This window comes from Manis javanica, chromosome 2, assembly GCF_040802235.1.
Source record: "Manis javanica isolate MJ-LG chromosome 2, MJ_LKY, whole genome shotgun sequence".
NCBI lineage: Eukaryota > Metazoa > Chordata > Mammalia > Pholidota > Manidae > Manis > Manis javanica.
Window position 1 is genome coordinate 161755485 of NC_133157.1, and position 26299 is coordinate 161781783.

The window sequence follows — 26299 nt, forward strand, 5'->3', positions numbered from 1 at the left end:
AATTATTTGAAAATACCCATGCAAAGGGGAGATTTACTCCAACTTTGAGTTTTCCTTAAATAGGAGGAGACTTAAAACCTTGGATAAGGCACTAATCCAATTAATTAATGAAGGCACTAAACAGAGCAATGAATGTATTTTACAAAATTATTTGAAAGGCCCAGGGAGAAAGAAATAATGGTGCAGTATAACCACCTTTTGCTGTGTGGCTGCTTTGAGCATTTTTCACCCACATTTCTATTGTTAAATCTCAAATCTTTCTTTGAATAACCACCCCCTACAAAAAATTCCATGTAACTCAAGACAGTAATTTACTCACAAAGGAAACACACCTGAAACTTTATTAATAACCAAGTTTTTTTTTAATTAGAGCAGATACAGTTGTGAAAACTGTACATTATACATTTTGGTTTTGAGGATTATAAATAAAGGAACTCACAGGTAGGGAGTTCTTTTTCACAGCAAGAAACTTTAAATAAACAAAGTCATGTTTTATTAAGTACATTGGCAGACTTCATGTGCTGTCCAAAATGTAGAGTACAGTATAACCCATTAGAAAGAGCCTTTCATGTAAAATACAGCTGTGCACATTTTAGAAAAATACCAACAAGTTGAGCTTTGTTTTAAAAAAGCTTATAAATCATACATATATTTATAAATGGAACCAACATGCTCACCTTATAAACATATCCTTTAGTTATCTGTTACCCATTATTTCCAAAGCATTATGCATTTTAAATAAACACTTAATAAGATTAAATATTTTATTTTTAAAAAAAATCAGCTTTCCCAGCAATAGAGCTGCAGGGTTAAGAAGGAGCAGTGGGAGTATTGAGACTGACGCAGGAATTTAAATGTTTCTTGGGTAAAAACATACTTCCTAAATTTAAAAGTCAAAGCAAAATGTAAAAAATAAGTACATATACAAGTTGAAAATTTCATTTGCTCTCTTACTGCTTTCTTCTTTATTCCATATTGGTCACACCCAGGATTCTCAACATATTGAACTTCTGTAAATAATACCACTGGATTACTACCCTGCAGGTGACAAAGCGTTCAGTACACACCTGTGCTAACTTGTGAATAATCTCTTCTGCACTGAAAGGTAGCAAATGAGGTAAAAAGATCTGATGAAACCATGCAGACTATGAAAATACTTAGGAATAGCTAGCTCCCTCTCCACAATATAATGTTTTATAGAGATTTAACTGATACCTTTCCTCCCCTGATGTCCTTTTAAATAATTCTTTTTATAAAGACCACGTTGTTTCCATAAGCATGCTTCTGAGTAATAAAGGATAAATTATAAAACGGCCAAAAAAAATCAGATTATGTCAGAATAACAAAGGACTGCAAAAGACAAATATTTCAATAAAAATGGCTAAGCCTTTAAAAGGTGAAATAAAATTACAAAAGTACTTTGAAAAACATGAAAGGCATAGAGATGCAACAAAAGCTTTATGCTCTACCTGAATGTATTCGACAAAAAATTTAAGTTGGGAAGAAAAAAAAAGAAAGAAGAGCAGTTATTAATAGCATCTTGCTTAACTTTCCTGGGAATTAACATCGCTACTGACAAGATTTTATTTGGTTGTAAAGTACGTCAGCAATGAAACCGAATCCTTTAGACGCCGATTACTGCAATGCATGTGACGTTTTGACTATACTTCTTACAATTCGGTAGCCTGTCAGCTTTTAAAATTTAGCACCTCCTAAGTGCTTAAATAATTCATCTCAGTAATGTTAAAAACATTTAAAACTACTTCCTAGGAAGGTATAATGCCTTGAAATTGCTAAATCTTAGGGATAAATAGCCTTTTACAGGTTTAGGAAGACTAAATGACACGAAAAAAATCATGTATTGCTACCAAAAGAAACACGTCTTCTCTCGGATATTGTTATTCCTTTTCCTCGAGATGCAACAAGTGTTTCATCCGACCAGGACTGCACGCTGTAGATGACTATACATCATATTTAAATCAAGAGCAGAAATGAACACAGTCGTGCAAAAGCAAATGCAACGTTCTCTCCTGGGACATTGCAGGAGATGTCTGAGCAGCAGGTCACGGCCTAAGACTGGTGACTGAAGCTGCAGCCTAGGTCTTCTAATGAGATACGAGTGAATGCTGGAACCCCGGCCACAGCAACACAATCCCTCCGCGTGCATTCCTCAGGCAGTCGTTTGTTGCCCCAGCTCCCTACTATAAACGTCAGATGGTAAAATAGTAAGGCAGCTGTTGACTTCCATCAAAAAAAAACAACAAAAAAAAACCAAACACGCAGCTCCATACATTTCCAGTTTAGTCACACGCTGCTAGGACAGATGGAGTAGCCAATGCCAAGAACTTTGCTGGACGGGGCTGCTTCAGCATATTTTAAAAAAGAATGATTATTAAGTTTTGCTCTCCAACATGGCCTCTTGCTTCAGCTCCCAGAGGACCCCAAAGCCACAAACTCTCCCAGAGGAACTGAACAGGCCCTCTGGTTGCCTTTTCCAAGTTTCGTCTGTCTTGCGATCCCATCCTAATTCCAAGCCTCCTTCCCTGAGTCTGGGTCTGACTGGCGTGTGCCATTTAAAGGGCTGATGACACCATGGCAGAGAACTGTGGGCTAACACCACTAGTTGTCATGACTTCACTGAAGGGTCAAAACAGTTACATCATTAGGTAACTATGTTGAATCACATTCAGGCGCAGCCAAAATTAAAGTGAAGGACAATACGTAGTCGTTAAAAAAAAATGTAAATTTGAATATGGGAAAAAAATGTTATATACCGTGATTTGATATAGAAATTAAGGCTATTCTTACCTTTCCTAATTCCAATCAAGTTAGAAAGTGAACAAAAAGAATGGCCAACCCGATATTCAACAGCATGACAAGGACAATCATGACTGAATTAGGGCCCTACAAAGGAAACAGAACAGAACAAGCATAACTCTTCCATGTTAATACGGAGATATAAATTAGATCATAAAACCAATTTCCAAAAATATAAAACCCAGTAGTGGTGTAAATAAGGCATGAATAATGACAGGAGTTCCAAAAGGTATAAACTAAAAACAGCAGTGTTGTATTTAGATGGAGCCATCTCTGAACTTTCACTAAGAAATGAATCCAGTCTTGGTTAAACCTAAAAAAAAGTGACTTAAAAACAACCTAGTTCAAAAAAAAAAACCTAGTTCATTCATCTCAAAACATTGGGCAACAGTCGAGGTGAGAGACAGTTCCCGTGATGGAGTTAGGAACTAAGGGAAAGTGAATGTGCACTTTTTGTTATTTATGAAGGATTATTCCTTACAAAGGTAGTTAGAAGGTGAGAGTAAAATCTATACGATATTTGAGGCCTCTCAGGAAACATTTAGAAAAAACTCAAAATGAGGTTCTCTGACTCTTGCTTTCTTGGTTTTTTTAGACACTACCTCCTCAAAGAAAAAACTGCAAGTGGGAAGTTGAACACTTACAGAGATTATTTTATACGCTTCATTTTTCATTTCTATGCTCACAACCACAACATTTCAGAAATCAGGTTGTTTAACAAACCTCAGAATCCCATTTTGATAAATGCTGCTATAATAAATACCAGCCAGGCCAACATACCCAAACTTGTTGAAATGAATCAACCTTATGACCCATATTTTCAATCTGCCCATGCTTGGCCATATTTGTAAGAGACATGACCTTGGTATTTACTATCAAAATAGCATCTAATTTTTTAGCAGTATTAAAAATGTTCAAAACCTGGCCTTCGGAGGTGGGGTAGGCTTATTGTTCTTATTTTATGGAAGAGGAGACAGATATACTATATTTGAATATCCAATGAGACAACATTGAAACAGGGTTAGAGTCCTCAAATGTAAGGCTGTAGCTTTTTTGGGGGGAGGGATGGTGAGGGAGCAAGACTGGAACTGCCAGTGGTCCAGCTCTCACCTTGAAGGGTCTAGCGTTTGGGTCACAAGGAGGTGACCTCCCCAAATGACCTCCCTGGTAGGGGGCAGAGGGCCCTGTCCTTTGCCCTAACACTCCACACTTTATTGTTATTTCTTGTTAATGGCTGTCTGCTTCCTCGCCCAAGTCCCATAGCAGCAGGGCCCTGCTTTGTTCACCACTGGCCCCACACACACGGGTGCATTGCCCAATTTATTGAGACAACCAATGTTTAAGGAAAACCCATCTTCTGGCATTTTTTCCAGGTGCTGTGGATGTGGTTGTTGAATAGATTAATTTGTTGTGTTAAATGAACAGCAGAATGATTAGCAAAATCGGGGTGGGGGGAAGGGAGGGGGCTTTAAAAATGGGTGCCTTTGAGATAGGGACTATTAGGAAGAAGAAAAACCTTAGTTCCTAAATCCCAAGTAAATGGGAGGAAAGTAAACATTTACTGCAGATCTTTATACATCAGGCAGTGGGCTAAGCATTCCTGTGTAGATTATTTTTTCTTCACAAGTGATTATTCCATTTTACTGAGCTTGAGAGGGTAAGTGTCCTGCCCAAGATTATTCAACCAGTTTGAACAAATCCTAGAACTAAAACTTTGTCCACTTCAGAGTTCCATGCTTTTTTCTATATACCTGCATAGATCTTAGTTTTTAAATAATAGTTTAAAAACAAAAAATTCCCATCCAATTCTTTAAAATGGCATTTTCACCTAAATCCACAGTAGCAGAAAAACATCAAACCTTGGTAATAATCAATTGATCTTTTAGAATAGTTGTATTCCAAGTCAAGAGTCCTAACCTATGCAACTCCTCAATAATGGTTAGCTTAGAACATATAAATAATGCAGGAAATTCTTGTAACTCAGAAAATAATTGAGATGATCTTTCAACCTCACAACTCAGAATGGACATTAGGAAATCCTAGTACTTTTACAAACTTTGATCAGATTTTGCACAGTGTTAGGAACTTTAGGTTCAATTCTTTTGAGTCATTGGATTTAATGCATAATTCCCAAAGACAGTGATAGGAAAGATGAGGGAAGTATCTGGGGTCAAAACAAAATAATACAGAGTTGAGTGCCTTACAACGGACACAGGTAAAGTGGAATGACATAGGAAACAATTTCAGTGAAACAAACTTCAAAAGCTTAAGATGCGTCTGGACCTTTAACTCCCATTTCATAAATCCTTATAAGGGTTCCATGAATTCAGCCTTTTTGAATTGGCTAGTACTTTGGAGATTATCTATCTATCTATCTATCTATCTATCTATCTATCTATCTATCTATCTATCTATCTATCTATCATCTATCTATCATCTAATGTATTTTGGAGCACATATGTATATATTTATCCAATCAGTACAGCTCTACTTATAAAGCTATTTTAAAAGATGACTCAGTGAAGATGAGGATAAACCAGCAATAAAAAGTTCAAACAGTAAGCAGGTAAAAAATAAATTATGGGGTGCCAGATTTAATAGGCAGATATTAAGATGTGACCTCTGTGTTCTTTAGACACCTAGGCTGAGCACAGAATGGAAAGGTTTAAGGTAAAGTCTCATAAATATGACTGTGGTAGTCAGTTGTAGCTTAAAATAGCAAAATGAAAAAAAAATCAGTCTTGCTTTTCCAGACTGACTGGGACAGGTGTAATAAAAAGCTGGAGCAGGGCAAAGGGCAAGTCTTGAGTGGAAGAAACTTTTAGGCAGTTAGAAAATAAAGTGTAGGACATCAAAAAAAGTTGTAATTAAAGAAGTTACTCCTTTTTTCTTCAAGAGACTATCACTCTTAAAACTTTGAGGAATTTTCTGCTAAGGAGTTACTATGGTTTGTTAAACCTAAAACTTCTCTACAAACATATGAAAAGAATAATTTAGCATTAACAGCAAAGCTTCATTATGCTTGTTTACTGGTGTGTGTGTGTGTGTGGTTCAAAACTGACAGGAATGCCTTAAGTCTTATAATTCAAAAGAAAGATCAGGTAAATCTCAAAACAAACTTGGAAGCTGTTCAGAATAATGGTTAAGACAAAAATGTAGAGGGTAAGATTCTTAATTAGAAGGCCCCTCACAAATTATCTAAAGATCCTCTCCTGGCTTTTACCTGAGTTGACATGTTGCAAATCCCACAAAAATTTCAGTATCACATGGAATGTGTTTCCCTGGAACGTGAGTCTGTGGGCAACCACTGCCCACAGGAGACACACTTCTGAGGAAGGCTGGGATCTGCCATAGCCTCCCTTCTCTTAGTTCTCATACACAAGTAGTTAACTTGCTCTAAGTGTTAGCCTGTGTCCCAGATTTTCTGTATTTCTAGAAGATCAATACCCAGGGGGATCCTGAGATGGATTTAAATCTGTTGGAATATTTATGAACTATTCATACTTCAGCTAGGACAATGTTGCTTTGTGGGTACTTAATATATGCTACTTTGGTAAGAACTTAATAAGTACTAACTCATTTAATCTTCATAACCTTATGAAACAACCTTATGATATAGATACATATGAGGAAATCAAGTCATGTAGAAGTTAGGAAACTTGCCCAAGGTCACACAGCTGGTAAGCAATGCAGCTGGGATGTGAACCCAGGAAATTTGGCACCAGAGTTCACACTCTTAGCCACTAGCCTACACTGTCCAGAACAGTTAAGCAGGTTGACCAAAAATCTAGATTCAGTGCGGCCAGCCACCCTACAAATGGTGATTCTGACTCAACCTGTTTCTCTTGGCTTCCCACAAAGTATATTGATTCAGCCTGGTTTTCCCTCAAATGTCTGCTTTAGTGTGAATATTCCTATGGGTTTTCAAGTTATTTATAAGCCTCTAACTTATACAGTGTCTTTACATCTTACATTTGTGTGGAGTACTCCTTTGTTTTAAAAGTTGTTCATTAACCACCTTTATGATGATTTTTGTCACTTTCTAACTCCCCATGAAGGTAACAGTTATGGGGAGTGTGAAGGCAGCTTTCCATTACTATTAGGAAAAGAAGATTAATTGTTAGAATCTTCACATGAGGGGTGAGGGTGTCAAGTCAGTCTTGGCTTCCTGCTGGAACTGCTGTCATTATTCATGCAGTTGCATTATTTATTGCAGCTGTGTTGGTTTTTAAAAATATTTTGGTAATGGGTTTTACAAAGCTGCCTGGCCTCTTTTCTCCCGTGGGGTGTGGAAGGGAACCCCAGAGACCAACATGTGGGCTGGAGGATTCTTGGTTAACTCTTAAGAATCAGACCGTTCTGCACATACATAAAACAGATTTATCAAACATATATTAGTAGTGTTTTATAGAATGACGATTACATGTAAAAGCTAGTTTACCTAACCTGATGTGTAGGACACTGGGGCAAATGCTTCCCCTCGTGGAGTTCTGAAAGTAAACTGAACTCCACTACTGGGTACCCACAGGTGTAAACTATATGGCCTTGTAGTCTTTGAATTTCCCCCTTGTAAATCAGACAAGCTAATACTAATGTGTATGTGAGGCTTTATTAATCTGTGGCTAATAAATGCAGAAAGCCAAATGAGAAGTGAATTATTACACTGAACAAATTCAATAATGATAATACGTATATTACAGTTAAAGTATCAGGATACTGACTTAGTGTTAAAATTAAAAAGAAAATGCATAATGAATAGTTAGTTTCATAAAATAAGTCTGTTTTGAAAACCATTTATCTCCATGAGGCTGTCTCTAAATTAATCCAGCTAATCTGATTACATTTAGATAAGTAAAATGGCCAGTGTTTCTAGATATTAGCAAAATAACGAATCTAAGCAACTACAAACGTAAGTTAATTAAAAAGATAAATTTAAATTGTTTAACCCCTATGGGTAATTCAAACAGACAAAAGTAAGAAACTGATGGTTGTATTATATAGTCTTATTGGCCAAGATTAATAACCTAAATATCTCTCTGCAGTTACTAGTAAATATTGGGTTGAGTATGGCTTCTTCCCTAAGCTACATTTAACATGCAATACCTGTTACAAAGGCATGTGACTAGGTCAATAGGTCAGTTGGTCAATTTTTTAAATCAGTAATTACTTAGCTTCAAGATTTTATAAATTCTACAGATTTTGATAAAATACAAATTCCACATATCATTCAACAAGTCTCATTTGAGGAGGATGTGGTCATTTATCAATAACAAGCTTTCTGGTTGAATGATAAAAACCATAAATGCTGAAGACTAGTTGATCATAAAACTAGCATCTACCAAGAAACTGAAATTTTAGGAGTGCTTTGAGAAGTTAGAAGACCAAGGTAATTGCCTTAAGTAGTTGAAATTTAGTTCTTATCTGGGAAAGCAAAATGTTCTAGCTGTAAAGCTTGATGAAGTAAAATCCAAACTAAGTATTTAGGGGAGCAATTCACAGTACCTAGAAAAGATGTCCTTTTGTCTAAAGATGCTGACTGTTGTGGGGTCAAAAGGAGGGCTGAGAATCTAGGAAATGGTGGTGGAGTCCTCTAGAGCTCTGCCAGTGGCTATTTCCAGCTATTATCTACTGTGAAGGGCTGAGTGTTTGTGTCCCTCCAAAATCCATGTGTTGAAACTCTAATCTCCAATGTGATGGTTTTCGGAGGTGTGGCCTTTGGGAGGTGATTAGGTCAGGAGGGTGGAGCCCTCATGATGGGATTAGTGTCCTTAGGAAGAGACACAAGAGAGCCTGCTTCTCTTCTCAGCCACGGAAGGACACAGAGAGACAGGCTGTGGTTCAGGAACCAGGAGGGGCCACCAGACACCAGGTCCACTGTGCCTTGGTCTTGGGATTCCCCAGCCTCTGGATCGTGAGACATAAGGTTTGTGATTTAAACCAGTCAGTCTACGGTACTTTTGTTTTACCAGCTCGAACTAAGTCAGCTCCCAGAAAGCTTACTGGTAAAGGCTTGCTAAAGGTGATACCAGTGCTAAAGAAGCACTGGTAAAGGCTTGCTAAAGGTGATGCCATAACAAGCTGGGCATGTCTCAACTTGCCAGAAGGAGGTTGAAGGTGGGTGGCTGAGTGAACCCGGAGAAATTTCTGCCCGGAGAGCTCTTTGCCATTCCTACCTACAATGTGCTAACTCTCCTCTACACAGCCTGCACTCATCAGGACTTTCACCTGCCTGGCTGGCATCAAGAGGGAAGCCACGCCACGCTACAACCTCAAAGAACCTGAGAGAGAGAGGAAAACCCATGTTGCCCAACTTACTGAATTGGCTTCTTTTTCCGAAGGGCACGAATTGTTGCTTGCTGGATTCTTTGGTATAGCAAGTTCAGACTTCTTAGCTTTTGGCTCAGCTTTGCTTTCTTTGGCAACTGGTTTTGTCACAGACTTAGGGGGACTCCACCTGTTGGATGATGGCTTGTGCACCAGTGCAGAGGAAGACTGGCTTGGCCCTTCATCTTCCTCTGCATCTTCCAGAGGGTGCTGAGGGCCATGCAGTTTCACGTAGTAGCCGTGGTACTGAGAATGCAGCTCCCCATTACTGGGGTTGGGGATGTGGTGGCGGCCAGAGTACCTGGGTGGGGACATGACTGCGCCCACCTCCTTTGCGGGAGCCTTTGACATCAAGGGCTTATTGACAATGGCCATCACCTGCTCATCAGCCAGACTCCTTCTATCTTGGTTGAGTCTTGCCCCTGAGCTGGGGTTCTGCTTCTTTGTGGGCTTTGGAGAGGAGGGCTGGGGAGAGTGGCTTTGTTTGGGACTTGGTTCAGGAGACCTGGGGGGTGTCGTGCCTTTGCGATAAAAATGGGGAGATTCCTTTGGTGTAGGCAGCTTTTCTGGTACCTTTTCTTCTGGATTTTCTTTAGCATCTATACCTTCCTGAAATCTCTGTTTGATATAATCTGGGCCTGTGGAAAAAATTGGCAACAGAAAGGAAGGTGATACAGTGAAAATCAGGCAAAAGGCTTGTTCCCTATGATTACCTACATGTAATTCTGCTTAGCCAAATTAGTCATCTTTTTTTTTTTTTTTAACATATCTTTACAGGGCTTTTAGCATGAGTACATTTTGTCCCAGGGGAAAAGACTATTGCTTAAAAAGTGATTTTAAGTTAATATTTACCATTATTTATACTATCTGGACAGCCGTAACTAACAGCCCTGACCTCCCAAATAATTGCATTGTTCCTGCTTGTTTGCAGAACACGACATGAGAATCATGTTGATGGTGCACTGGTGACAATACTATGATTAATTTGTGTGTCCATAATTATGTGGCATAACTATAATACAAGGTGTATGCTCATATAAGGAAAGAAACAGACTCTTATTTATTAAAATATTTACATATATTTAATCAGTTTTTAATAAAGTATCTGTAATAAGAGGAGAACTTACAGGTAACATACTTTTAATGCTCCATCACCAAAGGAACATTTAAACTCCATAGGTAGTTGCAGTTCCTGTGGTTTAGGTTGCATGTAACAGAATGACTTACATGGAATTCTTTCAGTGTGGATTTACATTGGTAGTGTGGCTGTGGGCATGAAGTCAAGACAAGGCTGTCATCTTTGACTCTGTAGTCTCAGGATTTTTTTTCCTTTTCCTGAATATCTTAGGATTATTTAAAACAATCATATGCTAATTTTATAAATGGGGAAACTTTCACTTTAAAAAAGGGACCCTAGAGCAATATTTTATGGGGAGATTTCAGGGAATGAAGGGTACAGAAACAGATCACGAGGGGGAGCCAAGATGGCTGCGTGAGTAGAGCAGGGGAAATCTCCTCCCAAAACCACATATATTTTTGAAAATACAACAAATACAACTCTTCCTAAAAGGGAGACCAGAAGACACAGGACAACAGCCAGACTACATCCACACCTGTGAGAACCCAGTGCCTCGCGAAGGGGGTAAGATACAAGCCGCGGCCCAGCGGGACCAGAGTGTCCCTTACCCCAGCTCCGGGCAGGAGGAGAGGAGTTGGAGTGGGAAACAGGACAGTAAGACCGTGAGTGGGTCCCTGCAGCTGGTGCCCCTGGGACAAAGAAAAGCGAGTGCGTTTTGAAAGTCTTAAAGGGACAGGGATCCCACAGCTGGATGGAAACATCCCAGGACACTTAGCCCAGGAGCTGGGAATCCCAGGGAACTCTGGGCACCCTAACCCCCTGGAGAGCAGGGCAGCTCGGAGGCCCCTCACGGAGATAAACAGCCTCCCGGCTGTTTCCCCTCCAATGCGGCTCCGCCATATCATAGCAGCAGCTGGAGGCAGGCCAAGCCCACAACAACTGTGGAGCTAAACTCCATAGCGGATGGGCAAGAATCAGAAGCCTCATCTGCGTGCAGCTGCCCAGCACAAGCCGCTAGAGGTCACTGTTCTCCCAGGAGAGGAAGGCCACAAACCAACAAGAAGGGACGTTCTCCCAGCCATCACTTGCGCCAGCTCTGCAAACTATCTCTATCACCATGAAAAGGCAAAAGAATTTGATATAGACCAAAATCACAGCCCCTGAGAAGGAGATAGCCCTAACCAGTCTTCCTGAAAAAGAATTCAAAATAAAAATCATAAACATGCTGACGGAGCTGCAGAGATATTATACAAGAGCTAAGGGATGATGTCTGGAGGGAGATTACAGAAGTGAAACAATCTCTGGAAGGATTTATAAGCAGAATGGATAAGATGCAAGAGGCCATTGATGGAATAGAAACCAGGGAATAGGAACGCATAGAAGCTGATGCAGAGAGAGATAAAAGGATCTCCAGGAATGAAACAATATTAAGAGAACTGTGTGACCAATCCAAAAGGAACAATATCCGCATTATAGGAGTACCAGAAGAAGAAGAGAGAGAAAAAGGGATAGAAAGTGGTCTTTGAAGAAATAATTGTTGAGAACTTCCCCAAACTGGGGGAGGAAATAGTTGCTCAGACTACGGAAGCACAGAGAAATCCAAACAGAAGGGACCCAAAGAGGACAACACCAAGACACATAATAATTAAAATGGCAAAGATCAAGGACAAGGACAGAGTATTAAAGGCAGCCAGAGAGAGAACAAAGGTCACCTACAAAGGATAACCCATCAGGCTATCATCAGACTTCTCAACAGAAACCTTACAGGCCAGAAGAGAAAGGCAGGATATATTTAATGCAATGAAACAGAAGGGCCTTGAACCAAGGATACTGTATCCAGCGTGATCATCATTTAAATATGAAGGAGGGGTTAAACAATTCCCAGAAAAGCAAAAGTTGAGGGAATTTGCCTCCCAAAAACCACCTCTACAGGGTATCTTACAGGGACTGCTATAAATGGGAGTACTCCTAAAAAGAGCACAGAACAAAACACCCAACATATGAAGAATGGAGGAGGAGGAATAAGAAGGGAGAGAAATAATCATCAGACAGTGTTTATAATAGCTCAATAAGCAAGTGAAGTTAGACAGTAAGGTATTAAAGAAGCTAACCTTGAACCTTTGGTAACCACGAATCTAAAGCCTGCAATGGCAATAAGTACATATTTTTCAATAATCAACCTAAATGTAAATGGACTGAATGCACCAATCAAAAGACACAGAGTAATAGAATGGATAAAAAAGCAAGACCCATCTATATGCTGCTTACAAGAGACTCACCTCAAACCCAAAGACATGCACAGATTAATAGTCAAGGGTTGGAAAAAGATATTTCATGCAAACAACAGGGAGAAAAAAGCAGGTGTTGCAATACTAGTATCAGACACAATAGACTTCAAAACAAAGAAAATAACAAGAGATAAAGAAGGACACTACATAATGATAAAGGGCTCAGTCCAACAAGTGGATATAAACATTATAAACATATATGCACCCAATACAGGAGCACCAATATATGTGAAACAAATACTAACAGAATTAAAGGAGGAAATAGAATGCAATGCATTCATTATGGGAGACTTTAACACACCACTCACTCCAAAGGACAGATACACCAGACAGAAAATAAGTAAGGACACAGAGGAACTGAACAACACACTAGAACAGATGGACCTAATAGACATCTATAGAACTCTACATTCAAAAGCAACAGGATACACATTCTTCTTAAGTGCACATGGAACATTCTCCAGAATAGACCACATACTAGGTCTCAGTAAATTCCAAAAGACTGAAATCCTACCAACCAACTTTTCAGACCACAAAGGTATAGAACTAGAAATAAGTTGTACAAAGAAAGCAAAAAGGCTCACAAACACATGGAGGCTTAACAACATGCTCCTAAATAATCAATGGATCAACAACCAAATTAAAATGGAGATCCAGCAATATATGGAAAAAAATGACAGCAACAACACAAAGCCCCAACTTCTGTGGGACACAGCACAAGTAGTCTTAAGAGGAAAGTATATAGCAATCCAGACATATTTAAAGAAGGAAGAACAATCCCAAATGAATAGTCTAATGTCACAATTACCAAAATTGGAAAAAGAAGAACAAATAAGGCCTAAGGTCAGCAGACGGAGGGACATAATAAAGATCAGAGAAGAAATAAATAAAATTGAGAAGAATAAGACAATAGAAAAAAACAATGAAACCAAGAGCTGGTTCTTTGAGAAAATAAACAAAATAGATAAGCCTCTAGCCAGACTTATTAAGAGAAAAAGAGAGTCAACACACATCAACAGAATCAGAAACGAGAAAGGAAAAATCATGACAGACCCCACAGAAATACAAAGAATTATTAGAGAATACTTTGAAAACCTATATTCTAACAAGCTGGAAAACCTAGGAGAAATGGACAACTTCCTAGAAAAATACAACCTTCCAAGACTGACCCAGAAAGAAACAGAAAATCTAAACAGACCCAATTATGAGCAAAGAAATTAAAGCAGTAATCAAAAAACTACCCAAGAACAAAACCCCCGGGCCAGATGGATTCACCTCAGAATTTTATCAGACATACAGAGAAGACGTAATACCCATTCTCCTTATAGTTTTCCAAAAAATAGAAGAGGAGGGAATACTCCTAAACTCATTCTATGAAGTCAACATTACCCTAATACCAAAACCAGGCAAAGACTCCACCAAAACAGAAAACTACAGACCAATATCCCTGATGAATGTAGATGCAAAAATACTCAACAAAATATTAGCAAACCGAATTCAAAAATATATCAAAAGGATCATTCACCATGACCAAGTGGGATTCATCCCAGGGATGCAAGGATAGTACAACATTCGAAAATCCATCAACATCATCCACCACATCAACAAAAAGAAGGACAAAAACCACATGATCATCTCCATAGATGCTGAAAAAGCATTTGACAAAATTCAACATCCATTCATGATAAAAACTCTCAACAAAATGGGCATAGAGGGCAAGTACCTCAACATAATAAAAGCTATATATGATAAACCCACAGCCAACATCATACTGAACAGCAAGAGGCTTTCAAGCTTTTCCTCTGAGATCGGCAACAAGACAGGGATGCCCACTCTCCCCACTGTATTCAACATAGTACTGGAGGTCCTAGCCATGGCAATTAGACAAAACAAAGAAATACAAGGAATCCAGATTGGTAAAGAAGAAGTCAAACTGTCACTATTTGCAGATGACATGATATTGTACATAAAAAACCCTAAAGACTCCACTCTAAAACTACTAGAACTAATATCGGAATTCAGCAAAGTTGCAGGATACAAAATTAACACACAGAAATCTGTGGCTTTCCTATACACTAACAATGAACTAATAGAAAGAGAAATCAGGAAAACAATTCCATTCACAATAGCATCAAAAAGAATAAAATACCTAGGGATAAACCTAACCAAGGAAGTGAAAGACCTATACCCTGAAAACTACAAACACTCTTAAGAAAAATTAAAGAGGACACTAACAAATGGAAACTCATTCCATGCTCCTGGCTAGGAAGAATTAATATAGTCAAAATGGCCATCCTGCCCAAAGAATATACAGATTCAGTGCAATCCCTATTAAATTACCAACAGCATTTTTCAGTGAACTGGAACAAATAGTTCAAAAATTCATATGGAGCCACCAAAGACCCCGAATAGCCAAAGCAATCCTGAGAAGGAAGAATAAAGTAGGGGGGATCTTGCTCCCCAACTTCAAGCTCTACTACAAAGCCACAGTAATCAAGACAATTTGGTACTGGCACAAGAACAGAGCCACAGACCAGTGGAACAGAATAGAGACTCCAAACATTAACCCAAACATATATGGCCAATTAATATATGATAAAGGAGCCATGGACATACAATGGGGAAATGACAGTCTCTTCAACAGATGGTGCTGGCAAAACTGGACAGCTACATGTAAGAGAATGAAACTGGATCACTGTCTAACCCCATATACAAAAGCAAATTTGAAATGGATCAAAGACCTGAATGTAAGTCATGAAACCATAAAACTCTTAGAAAAAAAAAACATAGGCAAAAATCTCATGGACATAAACATGAGTGACTTCTTCATGAACATATCTCCCTAGGCAAGGGAAACAAAAGCAAAAATGAACAAGTGGGACTATATCAAGCTAAAAAGCTTCTGTACAGCAAAGGACACCATCAATAGAACAAAAGGTATCCTACAGTATGGGAGAATATATTCATAAATGACAGATCCGATAAAGGGTTGACATCCAAAATACATAAAGAGCTCACACACCTCAACAAACAAAAAGCAAATAATCCAATTAAAAAATGGGCAGAGGACCTGAATACAGTTCTCTAAAGAAGAAATTCAGATGGCCAGCAGACAAATGAAAAGATGCTCCACATTGCTTGTCATCAGAGAAATGCAAATTAAAACCACAATGAGATATCACCTCAGACCAGTAAGGATTGCCATCATCAAAAAGACAAACAACAACAAATGTTGGCGAGGTTGTGGAGAAAGGGGAACCCTCCTATACTGCTGGTGGGAATGTAAATTTGTTCAACCATTGTGGAAAGCAGTATGGAGGTTCCTCAAAATGCTCAAAATAGAAATACCATTTGACCCAGGAATTTCACTTCTAGGAATTTACCCCAAGAATGCAGCACTCCAGTTTGAAAAAGACAGATGCACCCCTATGTTTATCGCTGCACTGTTTACAATAGCCAAGATATGGAAGCAAACTAAATGTCCATCAGTAGATGAATGGATAAAGAAGAGGTGGTACATATACACAATGGAATATTACTCAGCCATAAGAAAAAAACAGATCCTACCATTTGCAACAACATGGATGGAGCTAGAGGGTAGTATGCTCAGTGAAATAAGTCAGGCAGAGAAAGACAAGTACCAAATGATTTCACTCATATGTAGACTATAAGAACAAAGAAAAACTGAAGGAACAAAACAGCAGCAGAATCACAGAACCCAAGAATGGACTAATAGTTACCAAAGGGAAAGGGACTGGGTGGGAAGGGAGGGACAAGGGCGGGGAAAAAGAAAGGGGGCATTACGAATAGCATGTATAGTGTGGGGGGGGTATGGGGAGGGCTGCACAACACAGAGAAGACAAGTAGTGATTTTACAGCATCTTACTACGCTGATGGACAGTGACTGTGAAGGGGTATGTGGGGGGGACTTGGTGAAGGGGGGAGCCTAGTAAACATAATGTTCTTCATGTAATTGTAGATTAATGATACCAAAATTGAAAAAAAAAAGGCAAAAAAGAAAAGAAACAGATCACATGCCACAAGATGGTATAGGCTGCAAGAGCTTAAGGATATCAGTGGTCCAGGAAGGGTGACTCTGGGGCTTTCAGAGATGGGGCCCCAGGGGAGTGCCCTTCTCTATAATGTGGTCATGTACATCCTTGGCTACTACTCCACTCATCAGCCACTTTCACCAGGTAAAGTCAAGGTCACACGGTTAACGTTCGCCCGCTTCTCTGCAAATGAGCAGGAGCTGACAATGTCATCTCTCCAGTGTATGGGGAAAAACTACCCCTCCAACTTGCCTACAGGAGTTGACCAGCTTCTGTCAACTCCACAGCATTATATTTGTTTACTTTCCTTCCTGCCCTCTGCTCCCACCCCTCATCTCAAACTAGCCTAATAGATTTTCAGAGAAGCTAAAGAACAATTATCCTTCACTGTTAAAAATATATAATGCTTACTTATACTTCTAATTGCTCTTCCTGTGGTGGTCTGAGCAGTAATTTACTGTTATGAGACTGTTGTTTATTATACAAGGTAGTTTTCAAGATTTAAAGCCTCACTAAAAGCCTAGGAAGCAGATGCTATTCCCAATTTTCCTGATGTGGAAATAGTTGTAGCAGCTGAAAAACCCAGTCACATAGCTTCTGTGTATCTTTACAATAACACATAAACAAAATAAAATGTAGCATTTTAAGCCCAGAAGTGAGGATTCCCAAGGACCCAAAATTATAGGTTGTACTTGGGGCCAAAAACATACTAGTATTATCCCAGGTTGCATCCTTCAGGAGGTAAAGCCACCCCTCAGGATTCCAATTTCCCAAATGGGATAAGATCACATGTCAACCATTGAGATTTCCTTTCTAAATTCGGTGAGCCCCCTTTCTCCTTTTAAAATTGGCAATATTCGTTCAAATCCTCCATCAAAAAAGCAGTGTGAATTCTTGCCCCAGAGAAAAGTGTCCCCACTTGAGTGATGAAATGGGGCAACTGCAGACATTCCAGCCGGGTTATTTTCTGTTTCTCCATCTCTTTGGTGCTGTGACTGAGATGCTCCATGAAGAGAAGCAGCAGCACCAGAAAGTGAAGTTCTTCCCCAACAGATGTGCCCATTTTTAAAACCCATTAAGGTCATTTATGTTGGTCTTTCATGGGAGAAGAGCTTCATTGTCCTACTGCAGATATATTTTTATAAAACACTGCCTCCTCTTCTCTTATAAAGGATAGTATCTTATAGGAGTTTGAGGCGGCGGTATGTTGCTTACATACTTCTCTCTTACCCTTCCACTCCAAATTTTTATTTATGCTTCATTATTGTTCAATTTTATAGCACTACCGAAATCCCCATCTGGATAGGTAGTGAACGTACTGTGCAAAGATAAATAGTCAAGATTCTTAGAGCCAATGGATTTTTAATTTAAGCCAAATAATTCTGAAACACAAATTACAAAGTACAATTAATGTCTTTAATCTAAGGGGTAAGAGAAAGATTTGCAAAAATATCTTTGGTACTTAAGATTAAGGCACATTAAAAGTTAAGGCACATAAAAACTTAAATACACATACAAAAAAGAGTAGAGAAAAAAAATAGCCTCTGGCCAACATGATTTAGCTATTCTCAGAGTTGGAAGGGAAAGATACAGTCATTGAACCATGAGAAATAAAGGTATCACAAAGCCCATGTGCTTCATTTTGAAAATGTGAGACCGTAACAGTGAGGCCTACAAATTCAGGAATTATCTGGGTGACCTTTGGCCCCACCTGCCTGTACACTGCAGAAAGCAGATTGGAAGCAGAAGTGGGAGCTGCTTTGACAGATCCCAACACAAGTGGTAAATGCCAGCAAAGAATGAGACTGAGGAATCATTAACAGCTACAAGAGACTGTTTATTGGGGATGAGTTGGGGAATTCAGGCGATTCAGTAATAATGGGGCCAAGAAAAGTTGTTTTTTAAATGATATGTTTTAGTTATCTAGAAAAAGAACAAACCCTATAATTACTTGAATGCAAAGCACATTTTAAAATGCTTTCTGTAGATAGTAAATAGAACTCTCTCAACTCTAAACAGGCCAAGTTGAGAGTGATGTGGCCATTGGAGGAATTCGTATTAATGGACTTAGGAAGTTGTATTTCAGATTCTATTGAATGTATTTATTTTTATTAACTCTCAAATATCAGTCTAATTGTTATTTTAGATCTTTCGAAATCTGATGTACTACATTTTTGTACATGCATTCCTATCCCAGATGCAGGAGGAAAGGCATTTATTTCTTCTGTGATTTACTTGTACCCCTCTCCTAAGATATATTTTTCAGGCATTTCCATTCAGATTTATCTACAGGTTTCTGATGATATTCACAATCTGTTGAGTTCAAAGAATTTATTAGAATGGTGGAAGTACATTCTAGCACTGAGTTTTATATTTAAAAAAATTAAGTTTAATTATGCATTAAAAAATGGCTGGATAAGGGAATAAATGTACTCCAAAGTTAGTGGCTCCATATCTGCTGCCTATCAGAGGTGTTGGGGGTGTGATTTCCAGAGATTTTGATTTAATAAGTATGAATCAAAGACCAGAAATCCTGATGTTTAACATATGCTCCAGGTGATTCTAATGTAGCCAGTAGGCATTTAAAAGCAAGCAAAACAAATGTTGACTTAGAGGTGGAGCCTTACATGACTGTGCTCAGTTAGAAATGGTTACAACACGGCACAGTCATATGGGGAGTGGCCAGCTAAACAAGGATACACAGTTAGATTTTCCAGAGTAAGACTGAATGCTTTTTAAACAAGACATTTTATACAATGCAGAAGACAGAAGTTTTTCCTGGACTATTTTTCTTGGAAGGTATATGTTGTGCCTTCTACTTGTTCTGTGGACTAATGTGTGTCAGCGTAGCAATGCCAGCAGCATAAAGCTGATGAGATGCAGCAGTTTATTAAAAAGCCTAGTCAGAATACTGCCAGGAAGGAAAATGATGACAAGTGTTGAGAGCTGTTGCAGTCAGCATTTTCATGGACAGCACGTATGACTCCTAAGGGATTTTTTCACTTGGGGCTTCATATTGGGATGAAGTCACATACAAGACACCTGCACACTGACATGCCATACAACATGGAACATTCAGCACACGTCACCTGCCAACACGGGAAGGTGACTTGTTATAGTTGGCATGAAGGCTCTGAACAGATATGGCAGCAGTGGGATGTGCAACTAGTCCACAGGTGAGCCTTGGTGGGCAGGCTGTGGGTCAGAGGGACCATGAACATTCTCCCAAACAGCTGTCTACATGGGTAGTGCTGATAGCAAATGCTTTGTAGCAACATCAGAAGGCATTAAATAGAAATTAGATATTTTCTATAGAGACTGCCAATCAGAAAAAGAGGACCAGATTGAAAGATTCTGGCAAGGTCACTAACTGGTAGCCGGATCACTTTTATATTCTATCTGGAAAGAACACCATTTCCTATAGGGCTTTGCAGTTGGCGAAACCGTGCTTCAACTTTGAGAAGAGGGCTAGAGTGCTCTTGTCTGCAAATTATGGGACATCCATCCATGTGTCTTGTACATGGCTGGCACTTAAGTACATTTGTGGAACTGAATATACTGGAATAAATAAGTGGTAGGAATAACCAAACTCATGAATTATTAATTTCACGTCAACTAGTGGATGATTCCACTTGCCTTCTTCTATGAGAAAGCTTACTCAGAATTTTGGGTTTGGAAAGAGATTTAGAAGTAATTTATTCCAGGATACTTCCCTTTTCTTAACCAAAAATATTGCATATTAATGATAGGCAAAGAATCAAAATATGCTTTGATTTAAAAAGATTTCTAATTCATACCAGAAATGTGAGCTTAGTTAATACTGCCCCTTAAACCCAAATTAAAGACTTTACTTCTTACATTAGTCAATGTACAGTGTGTGTGCACATACATGATGTTATGGATGAATGTGTCTCATCTCCAATTCATATGCTGAAGCCCTAGCCCCCAGTGTGGTGGCATTTCAGGGGAAGGGGTCTTTGGGAAGTAGGTTTAGATGAGGTCATGAAGGTGAGACCCTCTTGATGGGATTAGTACCATTATACAAAGAGGAAGAGACACCAGAGTTCTCTGTCTACACATATGCACCCAGGCAAGGCTATGTAAGGACTCAGGGAGAAGACGGCTCTCTACCAGAACCCAGCCATGCTACTACCCTGATCTTGGATTTCAGCATCCAGAACTGTGAGAAATAAGCATGTTGTTCAAGCCACCCCACGTATGGTGCTTTGTTACAGTAGCTGAGCTAATACATGTTTCAACACAGGAGCACAAAGCTTGTTGAGGATGTTGCCTAGGGAAGTGAGCTAGCTGGCTATCTTCCAAGAGAGCTTAAAGTAAATACACTTAAAATATTATGGGGCAGTGTTTCTCAGTCTTTAACCCAGTCACTCCCACAATCGATACACAAGTTTCACACCCTAGTTAATATCACTTGAAAGTAAAAATAAAGAGTATTTCAATGGAAAGGAAACTGAAACAGTGGGACAAAGAGCCGTACATATAGTTTCCCCATCATTCTCCTCTGAAGTCACACTCCCTACTCCTTCCATAGTGTTAATCCAAAGTCTCATTTTGTCCTTCTTGGTTTAAAAACCTGATTTCATCAGCATTCTGAAGCAGAGCCATCCCTTGGGGCAGATTCACATCACCAAAGCTCACAAGACTGATGCATAACACCAGACGGGAAGTTCATTATTTACAGTGAGCAAAGTAAATGTCACATAGGTAGGGGACTAGCAGGAATAGCACCAATACCAGTGCTCTCCCTGTTGGCAGACCAAAATTAGAAGGTTACTGGTGAATAAGGAATCGGGACAAGGAGCATGAGAGGAATCAAATATCTAAGCTTCAGGCTGAGGTAGCTTGATGCATCCATTTCCTTAGTGGGTTGATTCTGCTACAGCTCCCTGCATCCTTCCCCGTAATGCAAACATCCTTGCCAATGCAACGGCCATACCCCAAGGTTTTGGCCAAGGCTTCTTTCACTTCTGGATAGTTTTTGGATGGGCACTGCCAATTTCTGCCTCTATGACTTCTTTCTCTGTATAATTTTTGGCAACCAAGTCTTTACATGTTTAAATATACTCAATCAGATTACAAGGAAATCTTGCTGTACTAAAGCCATGCTATCACTTATGATCACTTGATGTATCTGGGTAGAATCACAGGCTCATTTTAAAGTTTAACTCAGAGAGAAATCCTATTCCTATGTTCTTTTGGGGAATGACTCACTGTGTCACTCACACAGCAATTTAGGTTCCTGTGCATATATGTGATTATCTACAGATAGCTTCACATACATCCAATTGTATGCTTTTTAATTATTTGTTAGAACTTACCCCTTTCACAAAGCCATCTCACACAGCTCTTTATATTTTAGTTTTTAAACTGACCACAGAAGATTTAACTTGGATGGTATCTGAAAATATTGCCAGCTCCTGAAAATAGGTAATTCACAACGAAAGTGTTCAAAATATAAGCTATGACAGATATCCTTTTTCTGAGGGTTAACAACTTCTATGCACAACACATGGATTTCAAACAATGGAAACATTTATATACAAGGTATGTAAATTAAATGAGGAGCTTGACTTCAGAAATGCACTTGAAAGCCGTTTTAGAAATGTCTATCTGATTTGATCACTGTAAATGCAGAGTGGAAAGCATTTTTGCTCCCTTGAGGAGATCAATAATACTTAAGTACAGAAAAGGCTTTCTATACAGCTGCTGAAGGAAGTGCTGGCAGAGGGTCAAAGGGGATTACAGCCTTCCCCTTAGCTCTTGTCTCAAATAGACCCATTGTCATCTCGTGCTACTGTGATGTATTCATTACTGATGGACAACTTGCTTGTATGAAGCTGTTCTAGCTAAGAAAGGGTGGAATTACATTTTCCCACAATATTTTTTTCTCCTCAAATGCTTTTACACCATAAAAGGCTTTCAAACCAGTTAGTCTAGACAGTTGAGATGACCTTCTGTATCATTTACCTCTTGGTAACACCTAACAGAAAATACAGAGACCCTGTTCCCCAACAGAACCTAGAAATTACCATCTGCAGACAACAATAGTAAGTTTGTTTGCTTCCAAAGCAGCTCAAGCCCAGGGCCGTGCAGCCAAGCAGCACTGTCTCCTAATGGCCAGCGCTCCTGGGACAATTCCTCTTCACTGGCTGAACCCTTCCTGCAGCTCTCACACCCTAGAACAGGTAGGTGCCAATGTACTTAGGTACTAGGGAAGATGATTTCATTTCACACCACCAACTAGTTTATTCCTACCAGAGATCACTCCAAAGACTGAAAAATTTCCCCTTCATAACAAAACCTATGTGTTAAATTATTTAAATCTCACCCAGAGGCTTGAAAAAGATGCACAGGAAAGAAAATACCCATTATCCCTGGTTGCCTCCCTTGGAGTTGAACTACTCTAGAAATCACTGTGACAACTCCATCACTCAGAGACAGGGCCAGGCCGCTAAAAACTGAGTTGTCGTAACCTAGCCTTTTGTTGTCTTTATTCTTTGTAAAAAAATCACCATGTCATTTCCTTTTCATTCCTCTATCCTTTATTATAGCCAAGTTTCTAGCTTTTATATGCTCTGTTTTGACTTTGTTCATTTTGTCACAGTAATGCCCTATGTGTTCCACTATTATATTACCTTTACTGGAACCAAACGTGTTGAAAACATACATTGTCTAGGGTACTAGTTACATCCAGTTTGATTTAATAGAAATCAATGTAGAAAAATTCTTTACCAGGAAAATCTAAAGTTTGATATTTAGAAATTTAAAAGATTTATTTTGGTCTCTTAGAAATCTGTTGTCCCTCAGTCACAAGGAAGATGTTTATAAAACAATGGAGAAACATATATATAAAGGTGGCTAGTGCCATTTTATTAACACCCAGTGTAATATAGAAAGGGCTGGAAACAGTACTAGCAAACCACTAGGAAGTGAGTTAAATATTTAAACCTACTGCAGATATTTTTTTATTGCTATTTTATAACATTTTGAGAGGCAGATCATCTGGATTTTTTTGAGATTGTCACTATCATTTCTTCTACCATGACATGTGTTTTCCACTTAATCTGTGCAGATAAATCTATCTATAAGAGGTATACTTTTTTTTTTTAACTGCCAAACCACATTAGATTTAATTCTTATAGTAAAAGAAAAATAGTCATAGTACTTATTGACTCTTTTCTTATTATGAAGTTATTTTTATAGGTGCCTCTGAATTAGGGATATTTGTTACAGCATCTGCAGTGGTCACTAACACACCAACACAATTTCTTAGAATCAGTTAATTTCTTCTGGATCCCTATGTTGTTTGCTGCTATCTGCTCAAAGTTTATTGCCACGGGTGGGGTGGGCAGGAGGGGAGGTACATTGGAGAATAAGCCAAATCTCCAGTGCTAACACTCAGGACTCAAGTGTTTTGTTATTTTATGCTCCTACTTGTTTTGTAGTGTTGCTGGGATTCATGAAGCACAGACCCTTAAATTGAAAGAAAAAGGAAAGAAGAAATCAGAGGCAATGCTCTTACCTTCTCCCATCAGGGCGACAGCCTTACCTGGCTGGTGGAAGTCAGGTGACAGCTCCCTGGCCACAACTCTTGCGATGTCGCACTCCTGGCGGGCAGCCTGGGCGGCCTGGTCAGCGGCGTCAGCTTTCGCTCTCGCATGCGCAGTTCTACCCGAGAACAAAGGGTGAGTCAGCAAGGGCGGTACTTCGTTAATTACGCACAGACAAGACACTGTTTGTAGCCTGGGGAAAAGAAATGCTAATGGTGACCATGGCTGTCCAACTCCAATAGCAAGTTTTACAGTCACATTGCTGTGAGATATTAATGGAATAACATGGAAGAAACCACCTGTACCCTGCCTCCATCCTTTCTAGAGCAATGAAAGAATGAGCAAGTTCTGTGCAGCTTAATGCAAAGCCTGGTTTTCAAAACTGACTGGGTCAAATCTCCTGTTGACTTTGGTCCCTTCCCCACTACTAAGCCATGGGGAATAGAATTAGAGCATATGAGTACAGTGTTCATGGATTTAATTCTATTGGTCAAATCAGTGTGAGAATATGATTGAGGAGAATCGCTCAGTGGTATGCTGGTAATGTAACTCTCTGGAAAAACATTGATCAATTTCCATGTTATAAATACTCTCATGGCCAAGTCAAGCTGCCAGTGTGATGTCACTGAATGCACAGTTGGGCAGAATCGGCTTACGGTCGCTTTCACCAGCCTATAGGGGCAGACGATGGTTTCTGTTCTAAGAAAGTGTTTAGGAGGGTTCTAAGCAGTCATTTTAGTTGCTCTTAGAGCCAAAAAGGAGATAGGCAGAGAATGGAGAGGAAGAACATGGATCTCTTTCAGTCTGCCATCAGCTCCCTGGCCCATCTTCACTTTCTGAAATCTCTTTACTTTCTAGAGAACTAGGGCTGGAGGAGGCAGTAGGGAAAGGAATGGAACTTCTTATGCAAGGCAGGAAAACTGATGTTTACCTACCCAAGAGGGGATTTGGGGATTTGGAGGGTACGACAGAGAACTTCTGGGTCTTCTGCTTCCACAGGAGAAGACCTTGTCCCGTTAGTGTTTAGGTAATGATTATAGGCACCTGTTTCTTAAAATTTTGTAAACTTTCTATTTCATTAGCACCAGGCAGGGCTGTAACTAACTAGTGGTAAAAAACTTAATAAAAGCATAAAACAGGTGTTTTCACTTATTTCAGAGACAGCAGGAGAGGAAAAGTTGGGAAACGGCATTGTGCCCTCGCTGGTCTTAGGAGGGAAACACAGTTGGCAGCTGGAGGAGGCCAGCAGACCAAGTTCCTGGGACCAGATGGCAAGAAGCCAAAATGGGGAGGATGTGGTCTGACCTGAGCCCAGGAGGTCAACTAGTAGGAGGCCTCTTTCTCAGATTACCTTCTCCAGCTACCTCCTCTCATCCTGTGTTCTCATGGGCCCATTTCACTTGGGGCCTAGCCAAGCCTGAAGGCTTGATGTTCAAGAACATAAGGGTCATGAAGATTGGAATTTTTAATTTGTGGTCCTTTGCTCTATTCCCAATGTGTAGAACACTGCCTGACACATTTTTATAGATGGCTTGCTTTATGAATAAAGGAGTGAATGATGCTTCCTTAGGACAGCTGGGTAGCTGCTTAACAATGAATGGATTGTCAAAACTATAGAGAGTGAAAAGGTCAGTGGTTGCTAAGGATTCAGAGTGAAAAATGGGAATGCAGGGGTAATTTAGGGCAGTGAAACTATTCTGTTTGATATTAATAGGGGACACATGAAATTACACATTTAACAAAACCTATAGAATGTACAACACAGTGAGCGAACCCTAATGTAAACTATGGACTTTACTTAACACTAATATATCAATATCAGTTCATCAACTGTGCTGAATGTGCCCATGAATGCAAGATGTTAATAATAGGGAGAACTCTGTACTTTCTGCTCAAGTTTTTTGTAAACTTAAAACTGCTCTAAAAAATAAAGTCTGTTAATAGAAAATGAATGGACATCTGATCATCAAAACTGTTATTTCTGAATCATGGAGGATATTTTAGGTTCTGTCTGTCTATAAAGTATTACGAAATGGGAACAAAAGCAATAGGGTAAGAATGAACTCCTAAACAACTGGCTGTAGCAACACCCTCCTGCGAGCCATCACTGATGAGGGGTGATGCTTCAGTCCCATGTGTTGTGCCTGAGAGTCAATGGATGTCCTCTAT

General features: G+C 39.4%; 1 protein-coding gene across 5 annotated transcripts in view; it reads right to left on the bottom strand.

The window, feature by feature from the left end:
* Positions 1-316: 316 nt before the first annotated feature.
* The window catches only part of JPH1 (junctophilin 1), an 80792-nt gene continuing 54809 nt past the window's right edge, over positions 317-26299 (bottom strand). Inside the window, exons 3-6 of one of the 5 annotated variants that reach the window (XM_036998220.2) lie at positions 24103-24248; positions 9133-9779; positions 2809-2904; positions 318-2670 (exon numbers count right to left, since the gene is read on the bottom strand). In XM_036998220.2, the coding sequence (XP_036854115.2) occupies positions 2824-2904; positions 9133-9779; positions 24103-24248 (874 nt within the window). In that variant the 3' untranslated portion in view covers positions 318-2670; positions 2809-2823. Of the gene's footprint in view, positions 2905-9132; positions 9780-24102; positions 24249-26299 lie in introns of all 5 variants that reach the window. The other 4 variants (XM_036998221.2, XM_036998217.2, XM_036998216.2 and 1 more) reach the window with 4 other exon arrangements.